The 26170-nt window shown below is 42.6% G+C and overlaps 1 protein-coding gene across 3 annotated transcripts in view; it reads right to left on the reverse strand.

Annotated features, from left to right (window-relative positions):
* Positions 1 to 26170, reverse strand: part of PRMT7 (protein arginine methyltransferase 7) — a 162759-nt gene that overhangs the window by 135530 nt on the left and 1059 nt on the right. For all 3 annotated transcript variants that reach the window (XR_011024816.1, XR_011024815.1, XM_068260746.1), the window contains exons 2-5: positions 18971 to 19109; positions 15936 to 15972; positions 12200 to 12349; positions 9130 to 9238 (exon numbers count right to left, since the gene is read on the reverse strand). Coding sequence is in view for 1 of the 3 variants with exons in the window: in XM_068260746.1 (XP_068116847.1) it covers positions 9130 to 9238; positions 12200 to 12349; positions 15936 to 15972; positions 18971 to 19065 (391 nt within the window). In the remaining 2 variants the exon portion in view is untranslated. The remainder of the gene's footprint in view (positions 1 to 9129; positions 9239 to 12199; positions 12350 to 15935; positions 15973 to 18970; positions 19110 to 26170) is intronic.

Below are 26170 nucleotides of genomic sequence, written 5' to 3' on the forward strand. Positions count from 1 at the left end.
TGCTGCACAGGTGTAGTATGCTCCTGGCGGCGGAGTGTGTGCACGCGCACTACGCCTGACTGGCTCAAGTACCTGGACTCATAGCAGAAGATCCAGGTGGTGGAGGACAATGAGGGACTGATTATCCTGAAGGCGGCTGGAGGAAGCCCCAGGTATGTATAAAACTTGAATTTCATCTGTCTCAGGTTTACTTTGTTACACAGTAGTACTATACTCTACATATGCACTCCCCACAGAGCTGCAGGGAATCCACTGAAAATGCTGTGCACATTGAACACAGAGGTGTTGTCTGTTTACAATCTCCTCATTCCCCTGCAGAGTACCTGCACATCACTCTTACATGTACCCACAGTTACATTGCCTAGGGCCTGATAAATGTTCTTTGTTCCGGTTTGCACCTTTTACAAGTACTCCTACCAAGGACTAGTTTTAGTCTAAAGAGAATAAATATAGTAGTCTACATATCCTTCTCACTTCAGTTGTCTTGTAAAATTCCTAAGCGTTGGCAGTTAAGAGACGAATTTCATGTTACATACTTTTAATCAACAAAATTGTAATATGCAAATTAGAGGAGTCGGAGTCGTGGAGTCGGAGTCGGAGGAATCCTAAACTGAGGAGTCGGAGTCGGTGGATTTTTGGACCGACTCCACAGCCCTGGTTTCTACACTTTTCAGAAAACTGAAAGACAAGTGTGACCTCTACCTTACAACAGCTAATGTAATTTATAGAGAAAACTGACAAATTGCGCAAGATGTCAGTTTTTTTTCTGCGTGCGAAATCTGCATTCAAGTGTGACCTAGCTCATTGATTAACATGAGTTCTTAGTTGAAAACAGTTTTTCTGTGCAGAAAACGCGTACGAAAGCCGGTAAGTGTGACCCCTGCCTAAAAATAAATATATCCCTGAGAATCCCCTATAAAGAGATGGACTAGTCTAAAACCTGTCACTTCTGTCAGATTTCTACAACCTACTGTGACAGCAACATAGTAGAAAAGTAATTTATGACTCATTTTACTCTGGAAAAAAAATGTACTTCTTATTTGTATATGGTTGTACATATTTTAAATTGTACAGTTTTTCGCTGTAGTGCCCCTTTAAGTGACAAGACTATATACTCTGTACAGCACTGCGGAAAATGTTAACGGTATATAAATACTAAATAATGATATATGCAAGTGATCTATACTCAATCACCTTGCCAATCGATTTCAGGCGGATTACCAATTAAAAGTGATATTACACTTTCATTACAAGGGGGCAATGAAGACAGAAGTACTATAGGTACATTTATGGTATCTTTTTTTTTATACTTGGTGTGTTCCTAAGCTTTTCTTTATGGTACTTTTTCATCAAAAAAAAAAAAAGCAATAGTAACCTTTATTGTAGCTTTTCCAGTTTCACTAAGGATTTTATTTAAAGAGACTCCGTAACAAAAATTTCATCCGGTTTTCTTCCATCCTACACGTTCCAAAAGCTATTCTAATGTGTTTTGGCTTACTGCAGCACGTTCTACTATCACCATCTCTGTAATAAATCAACTTATCTCTCTCTTGTCAGACTTGTCAGCCTGTGTCTGGAAGGCTGCCAAGTTCTTCAGTGTTGTGGTTCAGTGATGCATCTCTCCCCTACAGGCCGCTCTCTGCACACTGCCTGTGTGTTATTTAGATTAGTGCAGCTTCTCTCTGCTCTATTATCTTTTACAAGCTGGATAAATCCTCCTCTGAGCTGGCTGGGCTTTCACATACTGAGGAATTACATACAGGCAGAGCTGTCTGCACTCTGCAGGAAGAAACAGCCTGACACTTCAGTGGAAGATAGCTGCAGGGGGAAAGAAACACACAAATGATCTCTTGAGATTAAAAAGGAAGGCTGTATACAGCCTGCTTGTGTATGGATGTATTTTCTATGTGTGGACATACTGTACATCAACCTACTTCCTGTTTTGGTGGCCATTTTGTTTGTTTATAAACAAACTTTTTAAAACTGTTTTTAACCACTTTTAATGCGGCGGGGAGCAGCGAAATTGTGACAGAGGGTAATAGGAGATGTCCCCTAACGCACTGGTATGTTTACTTTTGTGCAATTTTAACAATACAGATTCTCTTTAAGTAACAGATGCTAAAAAATTACATTAGCAAATTGTTTAAATAAACTGTGTGCATTAAAGACAAAAAAAAGATTAAAATACAGTATGTATGTAACAGTTAGCAAAAGACTAAACAAATCTGGATTAGTTCACCCAAATAAATTGATTAATAACACAAAAAGGCAAACCGCAAAGCCAGACAAATATTTACAATCTTATGTCTAGTACACACCATGCAATTTCCCGTCATTGATGGGTCGAATCGATTATTTCCAACAGGTCCAATCTGGTTCCTGATGTTTTCTGATCGATTTTGTATAGAAACGATTGGAAAAATGATCAGAAAAATGATCGGAAATCAGATCGGACCTGTCAGATCGACCCATTTATCTGACGGGAAATTGCATGGTGTGTACCAGACATTAGAATTGGGCTTGTAAGGAACAGGAGCAATTGGAGCATAGAGAGAGGAGGAGAAAAGGGAAAGGAAAAATAATAAAAACGGAGGAAAGGAAGGAGAGAAAAAGAAGGAAAAAAAGTACCTGAAGACTGCCAGAAGTAAATGAGTTTTACTTGTAGTGCCTTTTATATAAGGACGTGTCCATAAACTCAAACCAATCTATTCTGAAGATACAGATCCACCCTACCTTTGGCCAGGAGGATAATTTCCTCAATCTCTATAATCCTGTCTACTCTGTCCAACTGAGCCCTCACAGATAGAACATGCTGAGATTTCCAATGGGCGGGTATAAGAGCCTTGGCAGCATTGAGTAAATGAGGAATCATTTTTTTTTTTTTTATAAGATCTAGTCGAAAAAGGGACCAAGTGGAGCAGATACGTTTCTGGAGTGAACAGCAAATGTACGCCAGTGATCTGACAAACAAGGTCATGGATTGAGGACCAAATAACTTAATATAAGGGCAATGCAACGCTACATGCAGAAGGGAAACTCTGGTCCTGAGTTGCACCTCCAGCAGGTGTCAGGAACCGGGGGGAGAAATTCTGTGCAGATTGATTAGCGTGAAGTACCAGTATGCCTGAAATGTATTATTATTTTTTTTTCTTTTTGGTTGTTTTATTAAGCCTAAAATGGAATGACAATAGACAGCATTAATGGATACAAATCTGGTAACAACAAGGTAAGCAGATTTCAATTTTTAAAGAGAACCTGTGACTAATCTGAGGACTGTGTGTTGGTTGCCACAAGCATTGGGAATGCCTTCCAAGGTACATCAGTTAAGAGATGGTCTAGGGCAGTGATCTGCAAACTTGGCTCTCCAGCTGCCAAGGAACCACATGCCTGAAATTTAAAGCACTGCTCTGGTGTCGCCATGTTTAAAGTCTTATGGGTATGTAGGAATATCTTGCCATTGTGAGGACAAGAGGTCCCTTCCCCAGCACTCTGTGCCAAACTTTGTCATAGATGACTCATCTAGTGACCCAGGCAAGGTGTAAGCTCATGAAAGAACAGGCCTTTTAGGCCTGTTTCAAGACATTTATGATCACATGTAGTAAGAGCAGAAATAGGTGTTTTTTACGTATGATTCTACTGGTCAGAAAGTGCTTAAGTTGAGAGTTTGTACAGTAAGGGACAAGGCCCTCCGTAAATCTTTGACTGAAAGTGGGGTACTCAACTAACGTGCCGTCCTGGATACCATATGTGATTCTGGGTAGACAGGAGAAAGCCCAAGAGGAAAAAGGGCATGGTCAAAGTCAGGATTTCCTCTCAGGCGGGTCATGGGGTCAAGCACAGACGCAAATTTTCTCTGTCCGAATGATGCGCCGTTATCGTTGCATCCTTCCTTAACTTTGATACCAATATTTCCACAATACTCTTACTGAATAGTGCGCCATTTTCAGCGCACGCGCGGATTGTTCTTACACATGTAAGCAGCTGATTGGCTGCTGTTCTTTCCCTCCACGCTGACCGGCCCTGCCCACCTCGCTCCTGTGGCCTCCCCTGATTGGGGGATTCCTACTGGCCACTTTATTTAAGGCACGAAGCGTCCTCACCTCGCTACAGAGGCGCTAATCGTGCTTTGATAGAGCTACTGGTAAGACCAATTTTTTTTTATGTCAAATTATGGACTTCCACTTCTGTAGGTTGTTTTTTCTGCTTATTTTTACACATTATTTCATGGCATTGGTACACTATGTCCTTTAAACTGTTTATTTATATACTTTTTATACTTTGTACACAACCTTTTATTGATAGTGTCCGGTCTCTTAGATAATATTATGCACATTATACTTGATGTACTAGTCTGTCACGTTGTTTCAGGCCATTCCATTTCCGCACTTTACCTGCTCGACAATACATGGCACTTTGCTTTATTTGCACCTATTATACTCTGCACTTTTAATGCTAGCATTGAGGCCCTGTTGCACCTAACATTGGCCTCCATATTTAGGTGCTCATTGATTGGCCGTCCGTGGCAATTCTATGTATATACATACAAACATACATGCAACACTTACGTAACACGCCTGCAACAAACTGCATGCAACACTTATGTAACACTCCTGCAACAGTTTGCACAATATTCAACATTTGTTGATATTTCCATTATCTGTACGATAATTTGTATGTAAGTTACACTATGTGGCTCACTATAGCAATGTATTCTGTGCCTTTGTCCACAATTTGTCCCCTACCTTATTGCCTGATGAAGCAGGCCTTGTCCTGTGAAACGCGTTGCATCTATTGGGGTACCAATAAAGTATCTATTTATTTAAGTCAGACAGTTGTCTAGTCTGCTTTTGGAGGTAAAACTCCAAATACTGCGCTGATATCAATAATGGGTGATACTACTTTCGGTGGTGCGCTGCTATAAATTATACAAATCAATACAGTCTCAAATGGTAGCTGCGCACAAAAACACTGGCAATCTGTATTCCACACTCCAAGTGGTAAGCGACACTCCTCCTTGACAGGGCAGGCAAAATGCTCCACTTCAGTGAGACACCACCACCGCACCCCAAGCAGTGGCCACTCACCGTTATAAAAGACCCTCAGTTAGATGGGTCCACAGCGCTTGTGGGGTCATCTGGCCGCCCCCTGCCGTTTGGAGAAAAGATCTCTTTCTCACCACTCACTGTTACAGTTGCTGGTTCTTTTCACCTAAAAAAGACATATACCAGAGCTCCCATAGCGTAAAATTGTATAAAAGGTTTATTAATAAAAAAGTTGCACCCTTACAAACATATCCAGGGTATTTTCTCATAGAGTTTTTATGGGCTCCACCCCAACCGTTGGCCGCCGGGTTGGCTGTAGAGCGCTGTTTCTTTCGCCTTCCCCCTGCGTCCACGTCCCTCCCCTCGGATAGTGATAAGGCCGCGTGTACTTGACCGGTTTCATCGCTCTAGGCGACTCCTCAGAAGCATGCGCGGCCTGCGCCTATCTGTTTTAAATACCCTCTGCCTGGCGGCACCTTCATGCGTCCCAAGGTGGTTCTCGTCTCGCCCAGTAGGACGAGTTCTCGCTCTCCTTCCCAGTGGCGGAGATGCGCGCTGAACAGATGGTGTGCGCAGCTCCCACTAGCTAGGGAGCCGTGGGAATTAGCATTTGATGACGTCATATGGGAAGGAGAGCAAGAACTCGTCCTACTGGGCGAGACGAGAACCACCTTGGGACGCATGAAGGTGCCGCCCAGTGGCCGGGAAGGTCACTTCCGGTACACGGACGGCAGCCATTGGAGAAAGGGGTACGATTTCCGGGTTAGGGAGGGAGGGGAGGGGGGCGATTTTAACCAGGCAGAGGGTATTTAAAACAGATAGGCGCAGGCTGCGCATGCTTCTGAGGAGTCGCCTAGAGCGACGAAACCGGTCAAGTACACGCGGCCTTATCACTATCCGAGGGGAGGGACGTGGACGGGAAGGCGAAAGAAACAGCGCTCTACAGCCAACCCGGCGGCCAACGGTTGGGGTGGAGCCCATGAAAACTCTATGCAAAAATACCCTGGATATGTTTGTAAATGTGCAACTTTTTTATTAATAAACCTTTTATACAATTTTACGCTATGGGAGCTCTGGTATATGTCTTTCTGAGGTGAAAAGAACCAGCAACTGTAACAGTGAGTGGTGAGGAAGAGATCTTTTCTCCAAACGGCAGAGGGCAGCCAGATGACCCCACAAGCACTGTGGACCCATCTAACTGAGGGTCTTTTATAACAGTGAGTGGCCACTGCTTGGGGTGCGGTGGTGGTGTCTCACTGAAGTGGAGCATTTTGCCTGCCCTGTCAAGGAGGAGTGTCGCTTACCACTTGGAGTGTGGAATACAGATTGCCAGTGTTTTTGTGCGCAGCTACCATTTGAGACTGCTTTTGGAGGCAAGTCCACCACTGCCTCCCAGCATATTTTTAAAACTTTTAATTACTGTTTTTATTCTGCTGGCGCCTTTGGTCATCACGTCATTACAGTGTCCTCCCTTGGTGGAAGGGGGACCCACCCCTACTTTCTTCCAATCTACAGAGAGTGACACCTTAACCCTGAGTGAGGACAGGTCTAATCTCCTCACCTGCATTTACAGTGGTTGCCTCAGCGGTAACCCTCGTTTGTGAGTATAACCATCTCACATTACATTTTTCCACATTTACTCTCAGCATACTACACCATATTGGGCTCTCGGTGTCTCCTTTTTTTATTATCCTTAACAACAAGGGATGAATTGTGATGCTGAAACGACAAGGAATACAGCACTCCCTATAGTGTATCACCCTTTTACTCACAATAATGCATAAAGTATTGCACCTTTAAGAAGATAATGAAATAGAGTTTATCGCAATCAGAGGCAACCTTCCCACTTGACATCTACTGCGGCCATCAGGGATAAGCGATGCAAAAACCGCTCGATATGTGGAGCTCCTCTGCTACTATCATACATAAAAGCATTGCGGTAAAAAAAATCTGTGCGGGAAAATACAGCATTCGGTAGTTTAGACTTCTGTGTGCTCATTCATAAAAATGTTTACAGTTGCGATACAAGTTCGGTGTTTTCCCGAACTAGGCAGGCGGTAGGCTGGCGGTATGTTTGTGTAACATGAGAAGCTGCCGAGGTGATACATTTTCTCCTCCAGAGACAGTGTTACTATAGAAGAGGCAGCCCCAGCATCCCTTTACACGTGTATTTTTTAAAAACTGGCTCTCCTTGCCCTGAATCTGCGCTGAATCTGTCAATTAGTCTTTCTAAACAATCTATTTAATTGCCACAACTTAGAGGAACTTCAAAATTTTTTTTACACATGCAGGCTTTCTGATGTGAAATATATCTGAAAACAGGTACCCAAGGGGTTAAAAAACACAGCCTTGGTATTCCGGAATGTCTTTTTTTGCTCTGCTCTCATTGCAGCTGCTGCCTGGGAGGTCTGTCTAATTAGCTTAGCTGTTCTCCGCATGGTTATCGCTACTTCAAAGGGAGCGGTAATCTCCGTGCTGACACCGCTTGCTCTAATCTATATGAATTGGCATATGGTGACATTTGTTAACATAATCACCGCACATGGCGGTAATTTATCGCTCTGCTCAGGAATGTCAGCTTTTCATGCCGTAAACAGCTTTTATGAATAAACACTTTGCTAAGTGTTCGGTAAATTCAGCTGTTTTCAGCATTTCCGCATGCGGAAATGCTTTATGAATGAAAGCCATTGTGTGTTGTTATCAGTCTGAAGAAGCATTCTGTCACAACAGTGTCTTCCTCAGTTCATGTGAATGTCTTGACTCAGGTCACAAGATCTGAGGAAGACGTCGATGTGTCGAAACATCATCAGACCGATAGCACACAGAGTCAGCTAGCAGAGGTGCTCCACATATTGGGTGGTTTATCGATCTTTTATCCCCGTTGGCTACGGTGGAAGTCGAGTGGGAAGGTTGCCGCTGACTGAGATAAGCTCAATTTCATTATCTTCTTATACGTACAATACTGATATATGTGAATAAAAGGGTAATAAACCATAGGAGCGCTCCACTCGTTGTTTTAGAGGAACGAGTGGCCTGTCTGCCATGGAATTCTCTATTTAAATCCAATATTTATGAGGGCTGAAGCTCATCCAGTCAAATATTTTAACCAAATGAGAAGTCCACACCTTCCCTTACTTTAGGTCTGAAAAGGGTTACAGAGCTAAGTCGAACCCTCTTATTAGTCCATATAAAAGCATGAATCCTTTTCTGCACAGTTTTAAAGTTTGCTTGTGGAACCTGGATGGGTATGGTCTGCAAGCAGTATACACATTTGGAAAGTAATGTCATTTTAATGGCCAATAGCCAGCCAAACTAGGACAGACCCTTGATCTTACCCCAGCTAGAAGGGTAATGATCTAATTGAGGCATGAGGGAGGCATAGCTCATCTTGAACAAATCTTTTTAAATGTGAAGGGATGTGCAGACGTGGGTAATGGCCCTTGGGTTCCATTGGAAGAGAAAGTGGGATTTACATTGTTGCACTGGGTGGTAGGGGAATATTGTGGAGCGATGATTTTGAATAATTTTAAGGTTTGAGATTAAACCAAAGTGTTGGAAGTCCTGTAGCAGATTAGGGAGGGAAATCAATGGTTGGGTTAAGGAGAAACGCAGCTCATCCACTAACGCAAAGACCTTATGTTACTGCTGCCCAATTCTAATACCATGCATGTTGGGATTCCCCCTAATTATATTCATAAAGTGCTCCAGGGTAAGGATCAATATGATCGGAGAAAGGGGGCACCCCAGCAGTGTGCCATTAGCAATGGAAAACGAATCTGATAGGACATAATTGGCTTTCACCCTGGCAGAGGGGTTAGAATATAGTAAACTAATCCAATTCCTGATTTTCAGGCTCAGTCCCATATTTATCAGCAAAGGCCACCCAGGTCAAATCTGAATTTTTGGGGATCTTTTTCATCCACTGTTAAATATGATACTCAAGAGAAACAAATCATACATCTGACATGTGGTTGTTTATACTTAGTTGTTTATACTTCATTTCACTGCAAAGCTTGTTTAGTACATCACACCCCGCACAAATGTGAGCTACGCTTTAGTAAGAGACCTAAATCTTGTTTCCACTTACCAGGTCCCACTGTCACCTCTTTTGAATGCTTGTTAATAACTTTGATCTTGCCAGCAAAGCCATTGGCCTTTACTATCTGCACAGCTGCCTCTGACATAGGTTTGAACACCTGAAAGAGTAACCACAGTTGTGGTTATAAGATCCAGTCAACGACACCTGGTTTTATACATAGGTCATGACGCCAATTTCTGTGTCATTAAAACAAGGTGTGTGGGTTTTTTTTTGCATGTGTGTTGCAGTGTGCAAAGTTTTTACAAATGTAAAACTGCAAACAATAAGATACCATAAGAGTGTAATATCAGCATTAAAGAAAACCTGAACTGAAAATTAAAAGTCAAAATAAACATACACAAGTCATACTTACCGTCTGTGTAGTCTACTCCTCAATCTCTTTTTCCTCTCCTGCTTCCTGTTTGTCCACTGTGATCAATGGAATTCTCCGTCCTCCATTTTGAAAATGGCCATTACACCATAACACTTTCTGGTCAGCACACAGTTAAACTGTAGCATCGCCCACTTGAGCCATTGGGAAACATGGACACATCAGTTCTCCTCTCAGCTGTAACTGACAGCAACTGATATATTTCAGTTCTGACAAAATCTTGTCAGAACTGGAAGGGATCATTGTCAGAAGAAAATGGTGAGCTTCTGAGAGGAACTGATGGCAAGGTAACTATGTAATGTTTATTTGAAGTTACCTCGTGTTTATTTTAAATAATTTTACTCAGTACAGGTACCCTTTAACCACTTCAGCCTACAGGGTTGAGAATTTTTTTACATCTGAGAAACTTTCACCTCCCATTCATTTGCCAATAACTTTATCACTACTCATCACAATGAATTGATCTATATCTTGTTTTTTCCACCACCAATTAGGCTTTCTGTGGGTGGTACATTTTGCTAAGAGCCACTTTACTGTAAATACATTTTAACAGGAAGAATAAGAAAAAAATGGAAAAAATTCATTATTTCTCAGTTTTCAGCAATTATAGTTTTAAAATAATACATGCCTCCATAATTAAAACTCATGTATTGTATTTGCCCATATGTCCCGAGTATTACACCGTTAAAATTATGTCCCTATCACAATGTATGGCGACAATATTTTATTCGGAAATAAAGGTGCATTTTTTCAATTTGCGTCCATCACTATTTAGAAGCCCATAATTTAATAAATCATATTGATATACTACTTTGACATAAATATTTAAAAAGTTTAGACCCCTAGGTAACTATTTATGTTTTTTTTATTTTATTATTGTAATTTTTTATTTTATTTTTTATTAAAACTTGTATGTGGGTATTTTTTGGTGTGGGAGGTAAGCAGGGGATTTTACATGTGTAAAAATGTATTTTATTCAATGTAAGGTGATTTTTGGTGTAGTTTGCTATTTGGCCACAAGATGGCCACAGTCAAAAAGTCCTGGGAGCGATCGAGCTCGCTCCCAGGAAGAAGATAGAAGCAGGGGAACTTTTTTATCTCAGAAAAGCCGAAGCGTCTGAAGAGACGCTGTCGGCTTTTCTCCGGGGGGGGGTCCGATCAGTGAAAAGGATTTATAATCCCTTTCATTGATCGCTGGGCTAACGGCCCCCACCGAGAGCGCGCACGGGGGGGGGGGGGGGGGGGAGCGCGGGAAAACGCGTGACCAGCGGGAGTGCGCGCAGCCTAACTGGACAGTTAGGCTGAAGTGGTTAAGATGGCCATACATGGTACAATTTTTCATTTTTTTCGATTAGATAATTTAGTTTGATTATTCTGTCCAGCATGTCAGATCTGATTTTTCTCGAAAAAAAACAGGATAATTGTTCAAATTTCTTGATTAAAAAAAAAATATTTTCAACTTTTATTCGATTCGATCATTTAGATCGAATAAACGGGATAATCAAACGTTTTTATTGTACCATGTATGGCCACCATAACGGTGGTGCAAATTTTTACATTCATGCAGAACTATTGGTCACACAAACATTGGCGTAACAAGAGGAATTGTAGTGAAAATAACAATGAATAAAAAAGCTTTTTTTTTCCTACAATATTGATTTATAAAAGATTAAGTCAGTGTTTGCCCACTGTAAAGTCTTTCCTCTCTCCGATTTACATTTTGAAACTTATCACGTGGTCTTTTTTCCTGTCAGGTAAAGACCTGCAGAATTTTAGTTTCTGAGATTTCCGAAGACATTGATTGCCTGGTCTCCCAAAATGGTCTGGGAGAACGGGGCTACATACCAATATACAGCAATATATAGATAGAGGAAGGGTTTCTGAAACCAGGAAAAAACAAAAAAACAGGAACACTACCATAAAAGTGGGTATCCTGAATACTTCACTGCATTCTACTATACATCACTACATTATAATAATAATAATCCGAACATTTGTATAGCGCTTTTCTCCTGTCGGACTAAGGGCCCTTTTCCACTATGAAACGCGATCGCAATCGCGATCGCGATTCCAATCGCGATCGCAATCGCGTTTCAATTTCCACCATGCGATTGCGATTGAGCTACTATACTCATTATAGTCCAGCTCAATCGCATACAAAACGCGGCAGGACGACGATTGCGCTTTGACCAAAATCGCATCGCAATCAGATCGCACTAATGGAAATTGCTGCTGTAGTTTCCATTAGTTTAATGTACCTTGCGATTTGCGATCAGAAGCAAATCGCAAATCGCAGGCTAGTGGAAAAAGGCCCTCAAAGTGCTCAAGAGGCCACCCTGCAGTGTTAGGGAGTCTTGCCTTGAACTCCTTACTGAATAGGTACTTGACCTGGCCAGGATTCGAACCCTGGTCTCTTTAATGTGAATAACTAATTTAGGTATAAAATTACAAACCAATTAGCGGATTATTAAACACATGATAATGGTTTTGTGCATGATTAACTAAATTTTGTGTAAAGTTGAGTGGTAAACATAGCACACGGTACAAACGGTTTTGTTAGTGCTTTAACTCCAATGTTTCACAAGTGCTTTCAAAAATCAATGATCAAAACTGGCACAAGAGTTGTGGCATGTTAGAAACTGGAGATCCAGTTTATGAAACATATTTAAACTGAGAAACACTGTTTACCTCAACGGCATAGCAGTAATCTGCTCCGGCTGTGACTGCCATCATGGACAGGAGTCCAGTCCCAGTCCCAATGTCTAGGACAATGGCCTTCTCTCCTCTCTCCTTCACTCTCTTCACAGCTGCACGAATACCTTGGTAATACTTCTCATTCTGTAGGACACAACAAATATTTCACAGTTATCAAGGTACAGGAAGATGGGGGATTACTGGACACACAGGCAATTTCATATTGGATAATGGTTTGGTCAGAGAAGCGTGAAATCCTCTTCGGATTACTAACCACTGCCGCAATAATATTAGGCAATAATAAAATAGTGATGTGCTTAGTCTTTGTAAACAGCAGCCAATGTCCCCTAAAAAAAACCATCATGGCAGTTAAAGATCATGGTTTGTTAACCACCTTAGCGGTAAGGACGAGCTCAGCTCGTCTATTACCGCCGGTGGCTGCCGCTCAGGCCCTGCTGGGCCGATTTGCTCCCTGTAAAAAGCAGCACACGCAGCCGGCACTTTGCCAGCCGCGTGTGCTACCTGATCGCCGCCATAGCGCGGCGATCCGCCGCGTGCAGCGGCGAAAGAGGTTCCCCCAGCCGCCCAAGCCCTGTGCAGCCGGAACAAACAGTTCCGCTGAGGGCTGGATCGGAGGCGGCTGACGTCCATGACGTCACTCCGCTCGTCGCCATGGCGACGAGCAAAACGAAACAAGGAAGGCCGCTCATTGCGGCCTTCCTTGTTACTGCGGATCGCCGGAGGCAATCAGAAATACGGGATAGGAGCGCCCTCTAGTGGGCTGAAAAGACTGAAAGTTGGCTGCATGAAATAGTTTTTTTTTTATTAAAAAAAACCCCTCCTGCAGCTGCCCTGGCGATCTTAATAGAACGCCAGGGTGGTTAAAGTACACCTGTCATTTTTCTGAGTAAAATGAAGTGAATACTTCTATGTTATAAGATACTAGTAGACCCAAGCCCGTTTAAAAACGGGCTCTAGGGTCTGTTTCTCGCCGCCGGCAGCCGCATGTTACTGCGCACGCGCACCCCCCGCAACGAACGTACCCGCCGCACACCCGGCCGCCTGTTCACACGTCCGGCCGGCTTCCTGGGCCTGTCCTCCTGTCTCTGTGAGGCTGGGTGCGTGCTGCGCACATGCGCAGTAGCAAAAAGCACTGAACCAGCTAAAAAGAGACAGCACACACAGGGACACAGGGGTTTTATTAGAGAGGATTTTCTTAGTTTGCTTGAATTCTTGCATTTCTAGATAACCGGATCAGCAGTTAAATCAAATCTGAACTGAAAATAAACTTATAAGATAATTCATTGTATGTTAAGTACTAATGGTAAATAGAGCATTAGTAACATAGAACAATATTCTTGGTTTAACAGCTGAACGAACTTAATTCTAATCAAATTTGTTCTTGCACCAAAGGGAAAATATGATGTGCAGGGATCCACTCTGGAGTGATGAGTGCTCGTAGTCAATTTCTCAAGATCCGCACCATCAAGTATAAATCTTCATTAATCAAAAGTTAAAATCTTTATTCATCAAAAGTTAAAACATGCATTGAACAGTGTGGGTTCATGATGATTTGAGAAAGGACTGTGGAAGCTCGAAAAGCCTGTGCGTCATCTACCATTGACCCATGCTGTTTTATCGTGTTTTATCTTTTGATCAATTAAGATTTACACTTGATGGTGCGGATCTTGAGAAATTCATTTAAAACTTAATTCTAGACAGCAGCAATGACAGTCTGATATGAAATCTGCTTCATTCTGCTGCAACACAACAAACAGAAGTAATAGTAATAGCATATACAACCTCCTCGCAGTCTCCAATTTTTCTTTAATTAAAAGGGTTAAAATTCAATGCAAGTCCGCACAGCAGCCATTTCAGTGTGACATACAATGAACATTCAGCTCTTTTTGCTCACCCAGATTCAACTACTTTACTTCTGTTCACAGTGGTTGCATTCATCTTTCTGTTTAACTACTTAATTTGCATACAGATAACACTACTCTATTCATATTTCCCATCAAGCTTGTAACGTATCCCTTATTTATATGCAGTATAATATGTGTACTATGTACTATAGCATTAGACCACTATTCACTAAAAAAAAAAAAAAAAAAAAAAAAAAAAAGTTATACTGGGAATACACGATGAGATTTTTCAGCAGATTTACTGTCCGATTGTTTTTCCGATCGTTTTTCTGATCGCTTTCCATTCACTTCTATCAGAAAAACAATCAAAAATCAGATCGGACCTAACGGAAATTATTTATTGAACCATCTATCTGCCAAAAAATGTCATGGTGTATTCCCAGCATTAGTGTCACTTATAAATAAAATCCTTCCGGATAAAAAGAAAAACAAACAAATGACTAATTGCCCTATAGCAGAGGTGTCAAACTCAAATTGGACCGAAATTGAACAGTGGAACCAAGCCGTGGGCCAATCTCAATGTCTAGTATCCACCCCCCTCACTTATAAAGTTCCCTGGTGATGAACCCCTCCCCCACCCACCCTATACAGTTCCCTGGGGTCTAATGGCCCCCTTCCTTCCCCTATACCATAAATGTCAAACTCCGGCCTGCGGGCCAAATCTGGCCCTCAGAGCCTTAAAATTTGGCCCTCCAGTGGTTTTCCCACTTTGCATTATGTTAGGCCCACAAGGGAAGCTACATTGGAGGTGAAGCCCTATAGCACCAGGGAAGCCATATGGGCGAGGTAGGGGGAAAGCCCTAAACACTAGGGAACTGTAGATGGGAGGGTGGGGGCCTCTAGACACCAAGGAACTGGAGGGAGGACAACTAGACACCAAGAAACTGTATAGGGGTTGGAGGGAACTTTATGAGGGAGGGTGTGGCCAATAGACATTGAGATTGGCCTGTGACTAGGTCCCATTGTACAATTTCGGCCCACTTTGTATTTGAGTTTGACACCCATGCCCTATACAATTCCATGTTGTCTAATGCCTTCTCCCTCCCCTTTACAGTTCCCTGTTGTCTAGTAGCCCCTTTTCCTCATCTATACAGTTATCTGGTGTGTGGTGGCCCTCTACCTTTCCTATGCAATTCCCTGGTGGCTAGTGCTTTTCCCTCCCTCCCCAATATGGCTTCGCTGGTGATCTAGGGCTTCACCTCCAATATAGCTTCTCTGGTGGTCTAGAGGGGCCAAACATTATGCAAAATGAGAAAACCACTTGCGGGCCAAATTTGATGGCTCTGCAGTGTTTGACATGTATGCTCTATAGTATTGCCTTTTGTCTGTGGCCAGCATTAGTGTTATGTAACTGCATTAGATAAAAAAAATTGAGTTTTCTGTCCTGTAATCAGAGGGGAAAAAAATACCTAAATGTTTAACTAGAGACCACTGTGCCAAATCAGTCAACCATTTTTAGTGACTTCTGACAGTACCCCCAAGCTTTTTAAATATAGGATTATTTATGTACAGTGGAGTAGCTGTAGGATTTTAGTATTGTAATGCTGGCTGGCCTTGTGGTAAGGGCTCGTCCTGCACCACACTTGATTCCACTGTGGGATTAGGAAAGACCAGAGCTTTGTCCTATCTGCTAGCTACGTATGTCACAAATAAGCATTAATTCATGAAAACAGACAGCACCATTTATTACAGTGGCGTACATGGATCTACATACAGCACATGAGTATAACTGCAGGCAAAAGTACAAATAAAGCAACATTTTTATTTCACAGTACGCAATAATCAACAGCAGACATCATACTTACCCGATCTTTGTCATGCAACATATCAGCATATGATGATCTGGAAGATATGTTCAAGAAATCAGGTACCACCCAGAAAAAGTGTATACATTAAAGGGCATCTATCGCAAAAAAAGTGTACATTTTTTAAATACCTGCATATAAAATGTAGATGTCTCCTAAAATACAATGCACTATAATTTACTTTTTCCCTATGTTGCTGCCACTTACAGTAGGTAGTGAAAATCTAACAGGTTTGGACTTGTCCATCTCCTCATGGGAGATTCTTAGGGCTCGTTTCCACCATAGCGAATCCGCATGCGGCGACGAGATGCGGATTCGCTTGTTACACTGAAGTGGCCGGGGCTGTTTCCACATGTGCGGCGTGCGGGAGCGATTTGGCGGCGGGACAAATCTGCACGACGGGACCCACAGAATTCGCCTGCGTCGGGAATACGTGCGAATCGCCGCTAATGTATTTAATAGTAAAAACGCATGCGTTTGTTACATGCGTTTTTACCCGCGATTTCGCACCTTTTTCAATGTTATTTTGCCCTGGCAGTGTCATGGTTAATTTCGCATGGCACCCTGCCATGCGAAATCGCACGCAAAATCGCGGGTAAAAACGCATGCGGAAACGCATCCGCATGCGTTTTTACAAGCGTCGGAATGCCGGCGAAATCGCGTCGCAACAGTGGAAACGAGCCCTGAGGGTTCTCTTAAAGCACTTACTGAACTGCAGTTTCTCTGTCCAACTGACAAAATGCTGAGTAAAATGAGTAGAGAGGCTGGCTGGATTTTTACTCCCTACTGTGATAGTAACATAGGGAAAAAAAAGTAATTTATAGTACATTTTACACTGGAAGAAACATCAAATCACTTAAAAATAAAATTAGAAAGGGCGTTAAAGATGAACGTCAAAAAGTAAAAGGACAAGCTTTACGCTCCTATTTGCTCCCACATCCCAAAAACATACCGATAAGTTAGGCCTCTTGCACACTGCAAGTGATTCCGATTCAGATTCCGCTTTTTAATCAGTTTTTACATCCGATTCAGATTCCGATTTGCAGTGTGCAGGGAGCAAACTGCAAATCGGAATCTGAATCGGATGTAAAAACTGATTAAAAAGCGGAATCTGAATCGGAATCACTTGCAGCGTGCAAGAGGCCTTAATTGGCTTCCCCTAACTTGGACCTAGACTACAATACATACACAGACATATGACTATGGTAGGGATTAGATTGTGAGCCCCGCTGAGGGACAGTTAAAGTGTACCTTAAGTGTCCCAAAAAAATTGAGTTTTTCTCACCTGGGGCTTACCTCAGCCCCCTGCAGCTGATCGGTGCCCACGACGAGTCACTCTGATGCTCCGGGTTCCGCTGGCGGCCACTTCCGGTTTCGCCGTCAGGACCCGTCAGGCTGGGGACCGCGGCTGATACTACGCGTTCCCAGCCAAAATAGCACCCCTATGCGGCCATATGTCCGCATAGGCACCCGTATGCGGACATATGGCCGCATAGGGGTGCTATTTTGGCTGGGAACGCGTAGTATCAGCCGCGTTCCCCAGCCTGACGGGTCCTGACGGCGAAACCGGAAGTGGCCGCCAGCGGGACCCGGAGCATCAGAGCGACTCGTCGAGGGCATCGATCAGCTGCAGGGGGCTGAGGTAAGCCCCAGGTGAGTAAAACTCAATTTTTTTGGGACACTTAAGGTACACTTTAAGTGACAAGATAATATACTCTGTACAGCGCTGTGGAGGATGTTGGCGCTATATAAATACTAAATAATAATAGTATAGTGTACAGCAGTAAAATGTCATTTTACAGATTTTAAAAACATTATTTCTTTGAATTTTTTAAAGTCGGTTTTCTCAGGTACAAGTTCTTTTTGATTTGTTCCTATGTTCAGGCTATTCGAATAAGCATTCGTAAGTCTGACGTTTGTACCTTGGGGACTACCTATACTTTCAATGCAGTAGAATCTCATTATAGTAGACTCTGATATAGTAAATCTTTGGAAATAGTAAACTCAGTCCTCAGGTCCCAGCAAATGCGTTTATATAAATATACAATGTATGACCAATTCTGATATAGTACATTTCTGATATAATAGTAAACTACTTTTCCTGGTCCCTTGGAGTTTACTATAAGGGATTCTACTGTAATTTAATAAGCAAATATAGGTTTTAGTGATTAACCCCTGATTACTTGGGCCCTCTATGAAGGTCAATTCATATTTAGTCAGGGAAGTCGTTAGATGTTTTGTAGGCATTTGGAGATAAAACTACTAACTTAGCGATATCTAAAGTTCTCCCGACATGGTAGCTCATACCTCTCCCATGTGCAATCAAAAGCTTTATAGACAGAATGCTCTGTCATCCAGACTTGCCAGTTCACTAGGCAGAAGCGCATGTTACATTAGGCGTTTAGGGTAATCCATTAAAGAGTAGAGAATACACTTTTCAGTGACAACTTTAGACTGCATCTGGACCATATGATAAAATCTAATTTCATGCAGTCGACCAATAAACCGGGGGGGGGGGGGGGGGGGGGGGGGGGGGTTATGGAGAGAGGACCACATAATGCGTACTAATGATTTAGACTTCAAGTGGACAACTCCAGTTTTCTAAAGAATCATTTATACTTCCAGCACAACCCCCCCCCCCCCCCATACAGACTGTGGAAATGGGCTCTACAGGCCCATACCCACTACAAAATTTTTCTGGCAACCAGTGACTTTTTTTGAGCAATGAGCAATTATTTCCACAATGTCGTGATGTGGATTCAGGCATGCGATTACGCCTGTATCCATACGCGATGACGTGGGTAATAGTCATCCGTCACAGCAAATTGAATCTCTAAGATCCCCGATGACTCCCTCATAAAGTACCACAATCGCTTGATCTCTCATTCGCACCCATTGTGTGCCCATGTATATACCCATCAAATTTACTATGTCAAGTATGTTTGTGCATGCATACCAACTATGAACATTTCTATTTCTCACATTTGTGCAATCATTATAATCTTACATTGATCATCCTCTTTTGGAAGCCTCACCTGGCAATCTCTTGGTGATAATCATAATCCTCATCTTCTTCCACCCAGTCAAGTGCCCCTGTGGTAGGGTTTACCCGACCACAAAACACCTTCATTGCTGTTATCAGTTTAATCCCCCGAAAATAACAGCTACTGAAACCTGTAAAAAAAATCACTTTAACGTCAGTTTTTAACACATTAACACACTAATTCTTGGAAAAACAGCAGTCAACCACCTCTAAAATGTGCAACACACCGTGCTACCCCCTACGGGTAATTACTCCCCTGATGCTGAGACCTCCACGGTCTATCTGCGCTTGCGGGGTGTATGGCCACACCCTGCCTCTCAGGCAATCTCCGTCAGAGGTGGTTGACTGCTGTTTTTCCAAAAATGTATGACATCATAGTGCACGTGGAGTTGATACAATAACTAGATTTGAGCGCTACTTGATAAATTTTAAACCATCATATGCTACTACATTGTCCACCCTCGCTCCTCCATAACAATGGAATGCATTATGAGGCTTCAGCTATGCTAGACACCTTTACGGCACTAAGCCTCGAACTGATCCCTGCAAGTAACAATAACTGTGCGCGAGTACACACAATTTCTGTCACCCTCAGGGACCAGGAGTCAACCCTTCAGGCATCAGCTCAGAGTCTAATAGAGTACAGACGCTAGCAACACATTCTGTAAGGAGGGAGAACAATGGACTCTGTAAGAGGTACCTAAACCAACTGATTGGAATAGCAACCAGGCATGTGGAAAAAGTAATTAAGTAATCAAGATGGCAGCCCTCGTAATCCTCTCACTGCAGGTTTCCTTTAAAAGAGACTCCAGGAAGAAATGCAACTTAGAGTTAAATCTACAGAGCGAAGAGCTAGTTACCTGTCTTTGCTTTTTGTAACTGGGTGTAATGCTTGGCAGGAAAGCACTGATCAGCACCAGATGTTGGCCTACAATGGATCCAAAAGCCTCTTGTAGATACTAGCTTTGCCATGTGGACTCTGGAGGCTGCCAGCCACCGCGCACCAGGTGATGCTATCCAGCAGAGTACCCTCCCACCTCTCCACATCTTGCCAGCAACAAAACTCTGCTCACATTTGTGCTGCCAAAAAGAGCAGATAAGAAGAAAATGCAAATATAGGTAAGTAGCTCTGCATATGTATTAATAAGCTTGGCATTGTACCTGGTGCCCCTTTTAATCTTCCCATAAAAGGTAAAGTTCATATTAAAAACCTTAGCCAGCCAAAATCTTTATTAAAATAGTGCCTTCCTTCCCCTTCAAATAAAAATGTAACTGTAAATGCCCTTACTTTGCTGCAAACACCTCAGATGGATTAAATATCACGGTCCTTCAGGCCAGGCAAAGTCCTGGGAGGGGAAGTTATAGTCAAGCTGTTACTTCTACAAAGGAGAGTACCTGCCACCCAAACCTTCCCCTATGGGTTTCAAAGAGAAGGGGGGGGGCACAGACAATGGGAAAAGGTATGGATGGAGTTTAAACACAACTGCTCTCTGAGCTTGCAAAGGGCAGAAGCCCTGTCATTGGGGGACTACAACCCACACAAGTGGACACGTGATCAACGATGTGAACAGAAAAATACAGGCATTTAGGGCAATTTTTCACTTTGCTCATCTTTTACTACAGTCGTGCTACTACCTGCTGCTAATACCTCCCTCATCAAATCATGTGAACATGTAAGTTAAGAATACATTATTATAACCTCTTAAATAGCGAAATACAGTGGTTTGCAAAAGTATTCGGCACCCTTGAAGTTTTCCACATTTTGTCACATTACTGCCACAAACATGAATCAATTTTATTGGAATTCCATGTGAAAGACCAACACAAAGTGGTGTACACGTGACAAGTGGAACGAAAATCAAACATTATTCCAAACATTTGTTACAAATAAATAACTGCAAAGTGGGGTGTGCGTAATTATTCAGCCCCCTTTGGTCTGAGTGCAGTCAGTTGCCCATAGACATTGTCTGATGTGTGCTAATGACTAAATAGAGTGCACCTGTGTGTAGTCTAATGCCAGTACAAATACAGCTGCTCTGTGAGGGCCTCAGAGGTCGTCTAAGAGAATATTGGGAGCAACAACACCATGAAGTCCAAAGAACACACCAGATAGGTCAGGGATAAAGTTATTGAGAAATGTAATGCAAGCTTAGGCTACAAACAGATTTACAAAGCCTTGAACATCCCACGGAGCACAGTTCAAGCGATCATTCAGAAATGGAAAGAGCATGGCAAAACTGTAAACCTACCAAGACAAGGCCGTCCACCTAAACTCACAGGCCGAACAAGGAGAGCGGTGATCAGAAATGCAGTCAAGAGGCCCATGGTGACTCTGGACAAGCTGCAGAGCTCTACAGCTCAGGTGGGGGAATCTGTCCATAGGACAACTATTAGTCGTGCACTTCACAAGGTTGGCCTTTATGGAAGAGTGGCAAGAAGAAAGCCATTGTTAACAGAAAAGCATAAGAAGTCCCGTTTGCAGTTTGCCACAAGCCATGTGGGGGACACAGCAAACATGTGGAAGAAGGTGCTCTGGTCAGATGAGACCAAAATGGAACTTTTTGGCCAAAATGCAAAACGCTATGTGTGGCGGAAAACTAACACTGCACATCACTCTGAACACACCATCCCCACTGGCAAATATGATGGTGGCAGCATCATGCTCTGGGGGTGCTTCTCTTCAGCAGGGACAGGGAAGCTGGTCAGAGTTGATGGGAAGATGGATGGAACCAAACAGGGCAATCTTGGAAGAAAACCTCTTGGAGTCTGCAAAAGACTGGGGCGGAGGTTCACACAGGACAATGACCCTAAACATAAAGCCAGGGCAGCAATGGAATGGTTTAAAACAAAACATATCCATGTGTTAGAATGGCTTAGTCAAAGTCCAGATCTAAATCCAATTGAGAATCTGTGGCAAGATCTGAAAACTGCTGTTCACAAATGCTGTCCCTCTAATCTGACTGAGCTGGAGCTGTTTTGCAAAGAAGAATGGGCAAGGATTTCAGCCTCTAGATGTGCAAAGCTGGTAGAGATATACCCTAAAAGACTGTAATTGCAGCAAAAGGTGGTTCTACAAAGTATTGACTCAGGGGGCTGAATAATTATGCACACCCCACCTTGCAGCTATTTTTTTTTTTTAAAGAGGAACTGTAACGACAAAACGTCCCCTGGGGGGTACTCACCTCGGGTGGGGGAAGCCTCCGGATCCTAATGAGGCTTCCCACGCCGTCCTCCATCCCTCAGGGGTCTCGCTGCAGCCCTCCGTGCAGCGGTGACGTCAATATTTACCTTCCCGGCTCCTGCGCAGGCGCTCTGACGGCTGTCGGCTCCGAAGTAGGCAGAAATATCCGATTGCCGTCGGGTCTACTCTACTGCGCAGGCGCAAGTTTCCGGCGCCTGCGCAGTAGAGCGGACCCGACGGAGATCGGGTATTTCCGTCTATTTCCGTGCCGAAAGCAGCCACAGCGCCCCCGCTGGAGCCAGCAAAGGTAAATATTGAAGCTACAGTCGGGTCTGTCGCCGGCTGTTTGGAGGGCTGCAGCGAGACCCCCGTGGGACAGAGGACGGCGTGGGAAGCCTCATTAGGATCCGGAGGCTTCCCCCACCCGAGGTGAGTACCCCCAGGGGAGGTTTTTGATGTTACAGAGTCTCTTTAATGTTTGGAATCATGTATGATTTTCGTTCCACTTCTCACATATACACCACTTTGTATTGGTCTTTCTCATGGAATTCCAATAAAATTGATTCATGTTTGTGGCAGTAATATGACAAAATGTGGAAAACGTCAAGGGGACCGAATACTTTTGCAAACCACTGTATGTTCAATTTAAAAGCAACTTCAAGCTTATCTTTCAAAAGGACAGGCAGGCTCTGTCATGGATTTGCCTGCACCACCTGCGCAATTGCACGAAATCGAGCACACAAAGCATGATTTGGAGTATCTATTTAAGTGATCTATTTAAGCCTGATTAAATTCACTGTCCACCAATTCAACTCTGGTATATATAAATTCACATTGTGTCATAATTGGATGAATATTTCAAAACCGCTTGTCACAGTCCTTCACGATTCACAGAGTGTAATGCGACAAGGCCAATACACCTTTTAATGATTTGGATAGCTGGTTCACACCCTGAAATATCAATTCCCTAGACAAGGAAGGTGGTAAAACAAGCATAACTGATATCTATAGGTTCAGCGCATGATGACAGTCTAAAATGTTTTTTTTTTTCCTCATAAGTCGGACATCCACAGAGTTATGGCATAATTGGAATATATGTCAAACTCTCTCTCTAAGGCAAGGGGCCACACTCAGCCAGAGGTATATATAGGTAAGTAGCTCTGAGATGGGGGAATCATCTCTTGTTACCATGCCCACTCTCCAGCGGAGAGAGGGTTAAATTGCTGGACACAGGCTGTCAGAGGGCTTCCTTTGCCGATCCATATAACATCAAGGATTTGGGTATTTACCGTTGGACTATTACCCACAGAACTTTCCAACTTCTGTTTGGACTTGCAATTTTAAAGGACAAGGTAATTCTACAGATTGCCTCAGACATTATAATGTCAAAAACCTGAGCGGTTCTTGCCTTTTTCATGATTGCTAACTCAGTAAAGGACCAGCCCTTAAAGCGTTGCTATCATATAAATCCGGCATAGCGGGGTCTGAACCCTCTATAACAGTAATTATAGATTGACGGTGTACCTTGAAATGAATCAGAGCACTCAGTATATGGTTTTATATAAAAATTGTATTTGCTTATCATACAGCATATATACAAAATATGAACAGTTACAAGTAGTGTTTCCTTCTAACAGTATTCCATCTTATCAAGGCTTTATAGCCAAGCAATCATCAATCTTCTAAGTACATTCAAAAAAGTATATAACAGTTGTGTTATGTAGAATAAGATCAAAAGTAGTCTCATCTGTATCAATAGCTGTGTATCTAGTAGTTGTGTAAAACTTGTAGTAATCTTCTTAAAGAAATAGCATAAAAAATAGCTTTTAAGAAAATTTCTTGCTAAAATCTTAACAGAACTTATTGCTGAAAAATGAATAAAGTAAATCACCAGAATATTAAGCATATTACCCCTTCTCTGTCATCTCTTCAGCATCTAGATCCACGTGTGGGAAGGTAGCTTCTGCCTCATGTGTCTTCTCAGGAGATTGTTGGGCTTCTGCAAACTATGAGCTATCAGCTCCTACTTTTATAGTAATTGGATGCAATATGGCTGCCTAATCTGGAATTTCCCTGGTTCCCAAGTTCTGATTGGCTAAAGCTTCCATGCGTCAATGCTTTATCATGTTTTGAATACATATATCATAATATTATTGTTTATAAATTCCTTAGCCACTTCAAAACTGAGGGGTTTTACCCCTTGACCACCAGAGCAATTTTCACCTTTCAGCGCTCCTTCCATTAATTCGTCTATAACTTTATCATTACTTATCACAATGAAATTAAAGGGACTCCGAGCTCAACAAAAAATGCAAAATAGTACTCACCCGGGGCTTTCTCCAGCCCAGTGCTGGTCGGAAGGTCCCACGACGGCGTCCTGGCTCCTCTCCCAGTCCCCGCTCTGGAATGGCTGACCAGCGACACTTGGCTGAGTGTTGGGCTTCTTCTTCCGCGTATGACGTGGCTGACGTCATACGCCGGCCGCCTCGCGTCATCACGGCGGCTGGCGTGGCAGTACGGCGCATGCGCACTTTAATCGCGCATACGCAGTACTTTCACGCCGGTCAGCCATTCCGGAGCGGGGACTGGGAGAGGAGCCAGGACGCCGTCGTGGGACCTCCCGACCAGCACTGGGCTGGAGAAAGCCCCGGGTGAGTACTATTTTGCATTTTTTGTTGAGCTCGGAGTCCCTTTAACTATATCTTGTTTTTTTTGCCACCAATTAGGCTTTCTTTAGATGGGACATTATGTCAAGAATTATTTTATTCTAAATGTGTTTTAATGGGAGAATAGGAAAAAATGTGGGAAATTTTTTTTTATTTTTCAGTTTTTGGCCTTTATAGTTTTTAAATAATGCATGCTACTGTAATTAAAACCCATGAAATGTATTTGCCCATTTGTCCCGGTTATAAAACCGTTTAAATTATGTCCCTATCACAATGTTTGGCGCCAATATTTTAATTGGAAATAAAGGTGCATTTTTTTCAGTTTTGCGTCCATCCCTAATTACAAGCCCATAGTTTATAAAGTAACAGTGTTATACCCTATTGACATAAATATTTAAAAAGTTCAGTCCCTAAGGTAACTATTTATGTATTTTTTTAATTGTAATTTTTTTTTTTTTAATTACAAAAAAATAAAAAATAAAAAATTGGGGAGTGTGGGAGGTAAGGAGTTAATTTTTTGTGTAAAACTAATTTATTTGTATGTGAAAAATGCTTTAGGGTGTAGTTTTACTATTTGGCCACAAGATGGCAACAGTAACTTTTTGTTTAATGCGACCTGCAAGTGTCCTTCCGGACGCTTGCAGGAAGTACTAGGAAGCTGGGAACGTTTTTTTTTCCACAATGATCGCGTTGCTTATCGGAGAAGCAGCGGATCATTGCGGGGCTTAGATCAACGAACGGGAATGGATTTTCCCGTTCATTGATCTCCGGGCGAGTGGCCGGCGGCGTGTTTACGAGCGGGAGTGCGCGCTAGAGCGAGCGGGATGCAGAAAGTACGGATTTCTCTGTCCCTGGTGGTGAAAGGATGGAAAAAGGGACAGAGAAAGGCGTACGCGTGGGGGTTAAGTGGTTAATTACCTTATCTTGTGAGAATTAACGTGGGTTTGCAATGTTTACATATTCTGATTAGGTCATTTCTGACGCAGTTAATTAAAAATGGATGTCACCAGCCATCTTGTCTGCTGGTTGACTTTATTCCCCAGACATTAAGACTAAACAATGTCATAAGAGAACATGCCAAGTTAAAAATAAAATAACACCTCACATATAGAAAGGTTAACTGATAGAACATACAAGTACTTTAATGCTGTCAAGAATTAGGCTTGGTTCACACATAAAAAGGTGTCCAGTCCTGTCAGTTGGCATCAGTTTTGTATGTGTTTATATGGATGTATTCACACAAATCTGTGAATTTCCAGTCCGTTTTGTTAGTGTTTCTATGGCTGTGATGTCACAAAAAAAAGGTGTACATTCTGATCCAGTCCTGATAGATTTGTATTAGTTT

The sequence above is a fragment of the Hyperolius riggenbachi genome, chromosome 11 (genome assembly GCF_040937935.1).
Source record: "Hyperolius riggenbachi isolate aHypRig1 chromosome 11, aHypRig1.pri, whole genome shotgun sequence".
Classification (NCBI taxonomy): Eukaryota; Metazoa; Chordata; class Amphibia; order Anura; family Hyperoliidae; genus Hyperolius; species Hyperolius riggenbachi.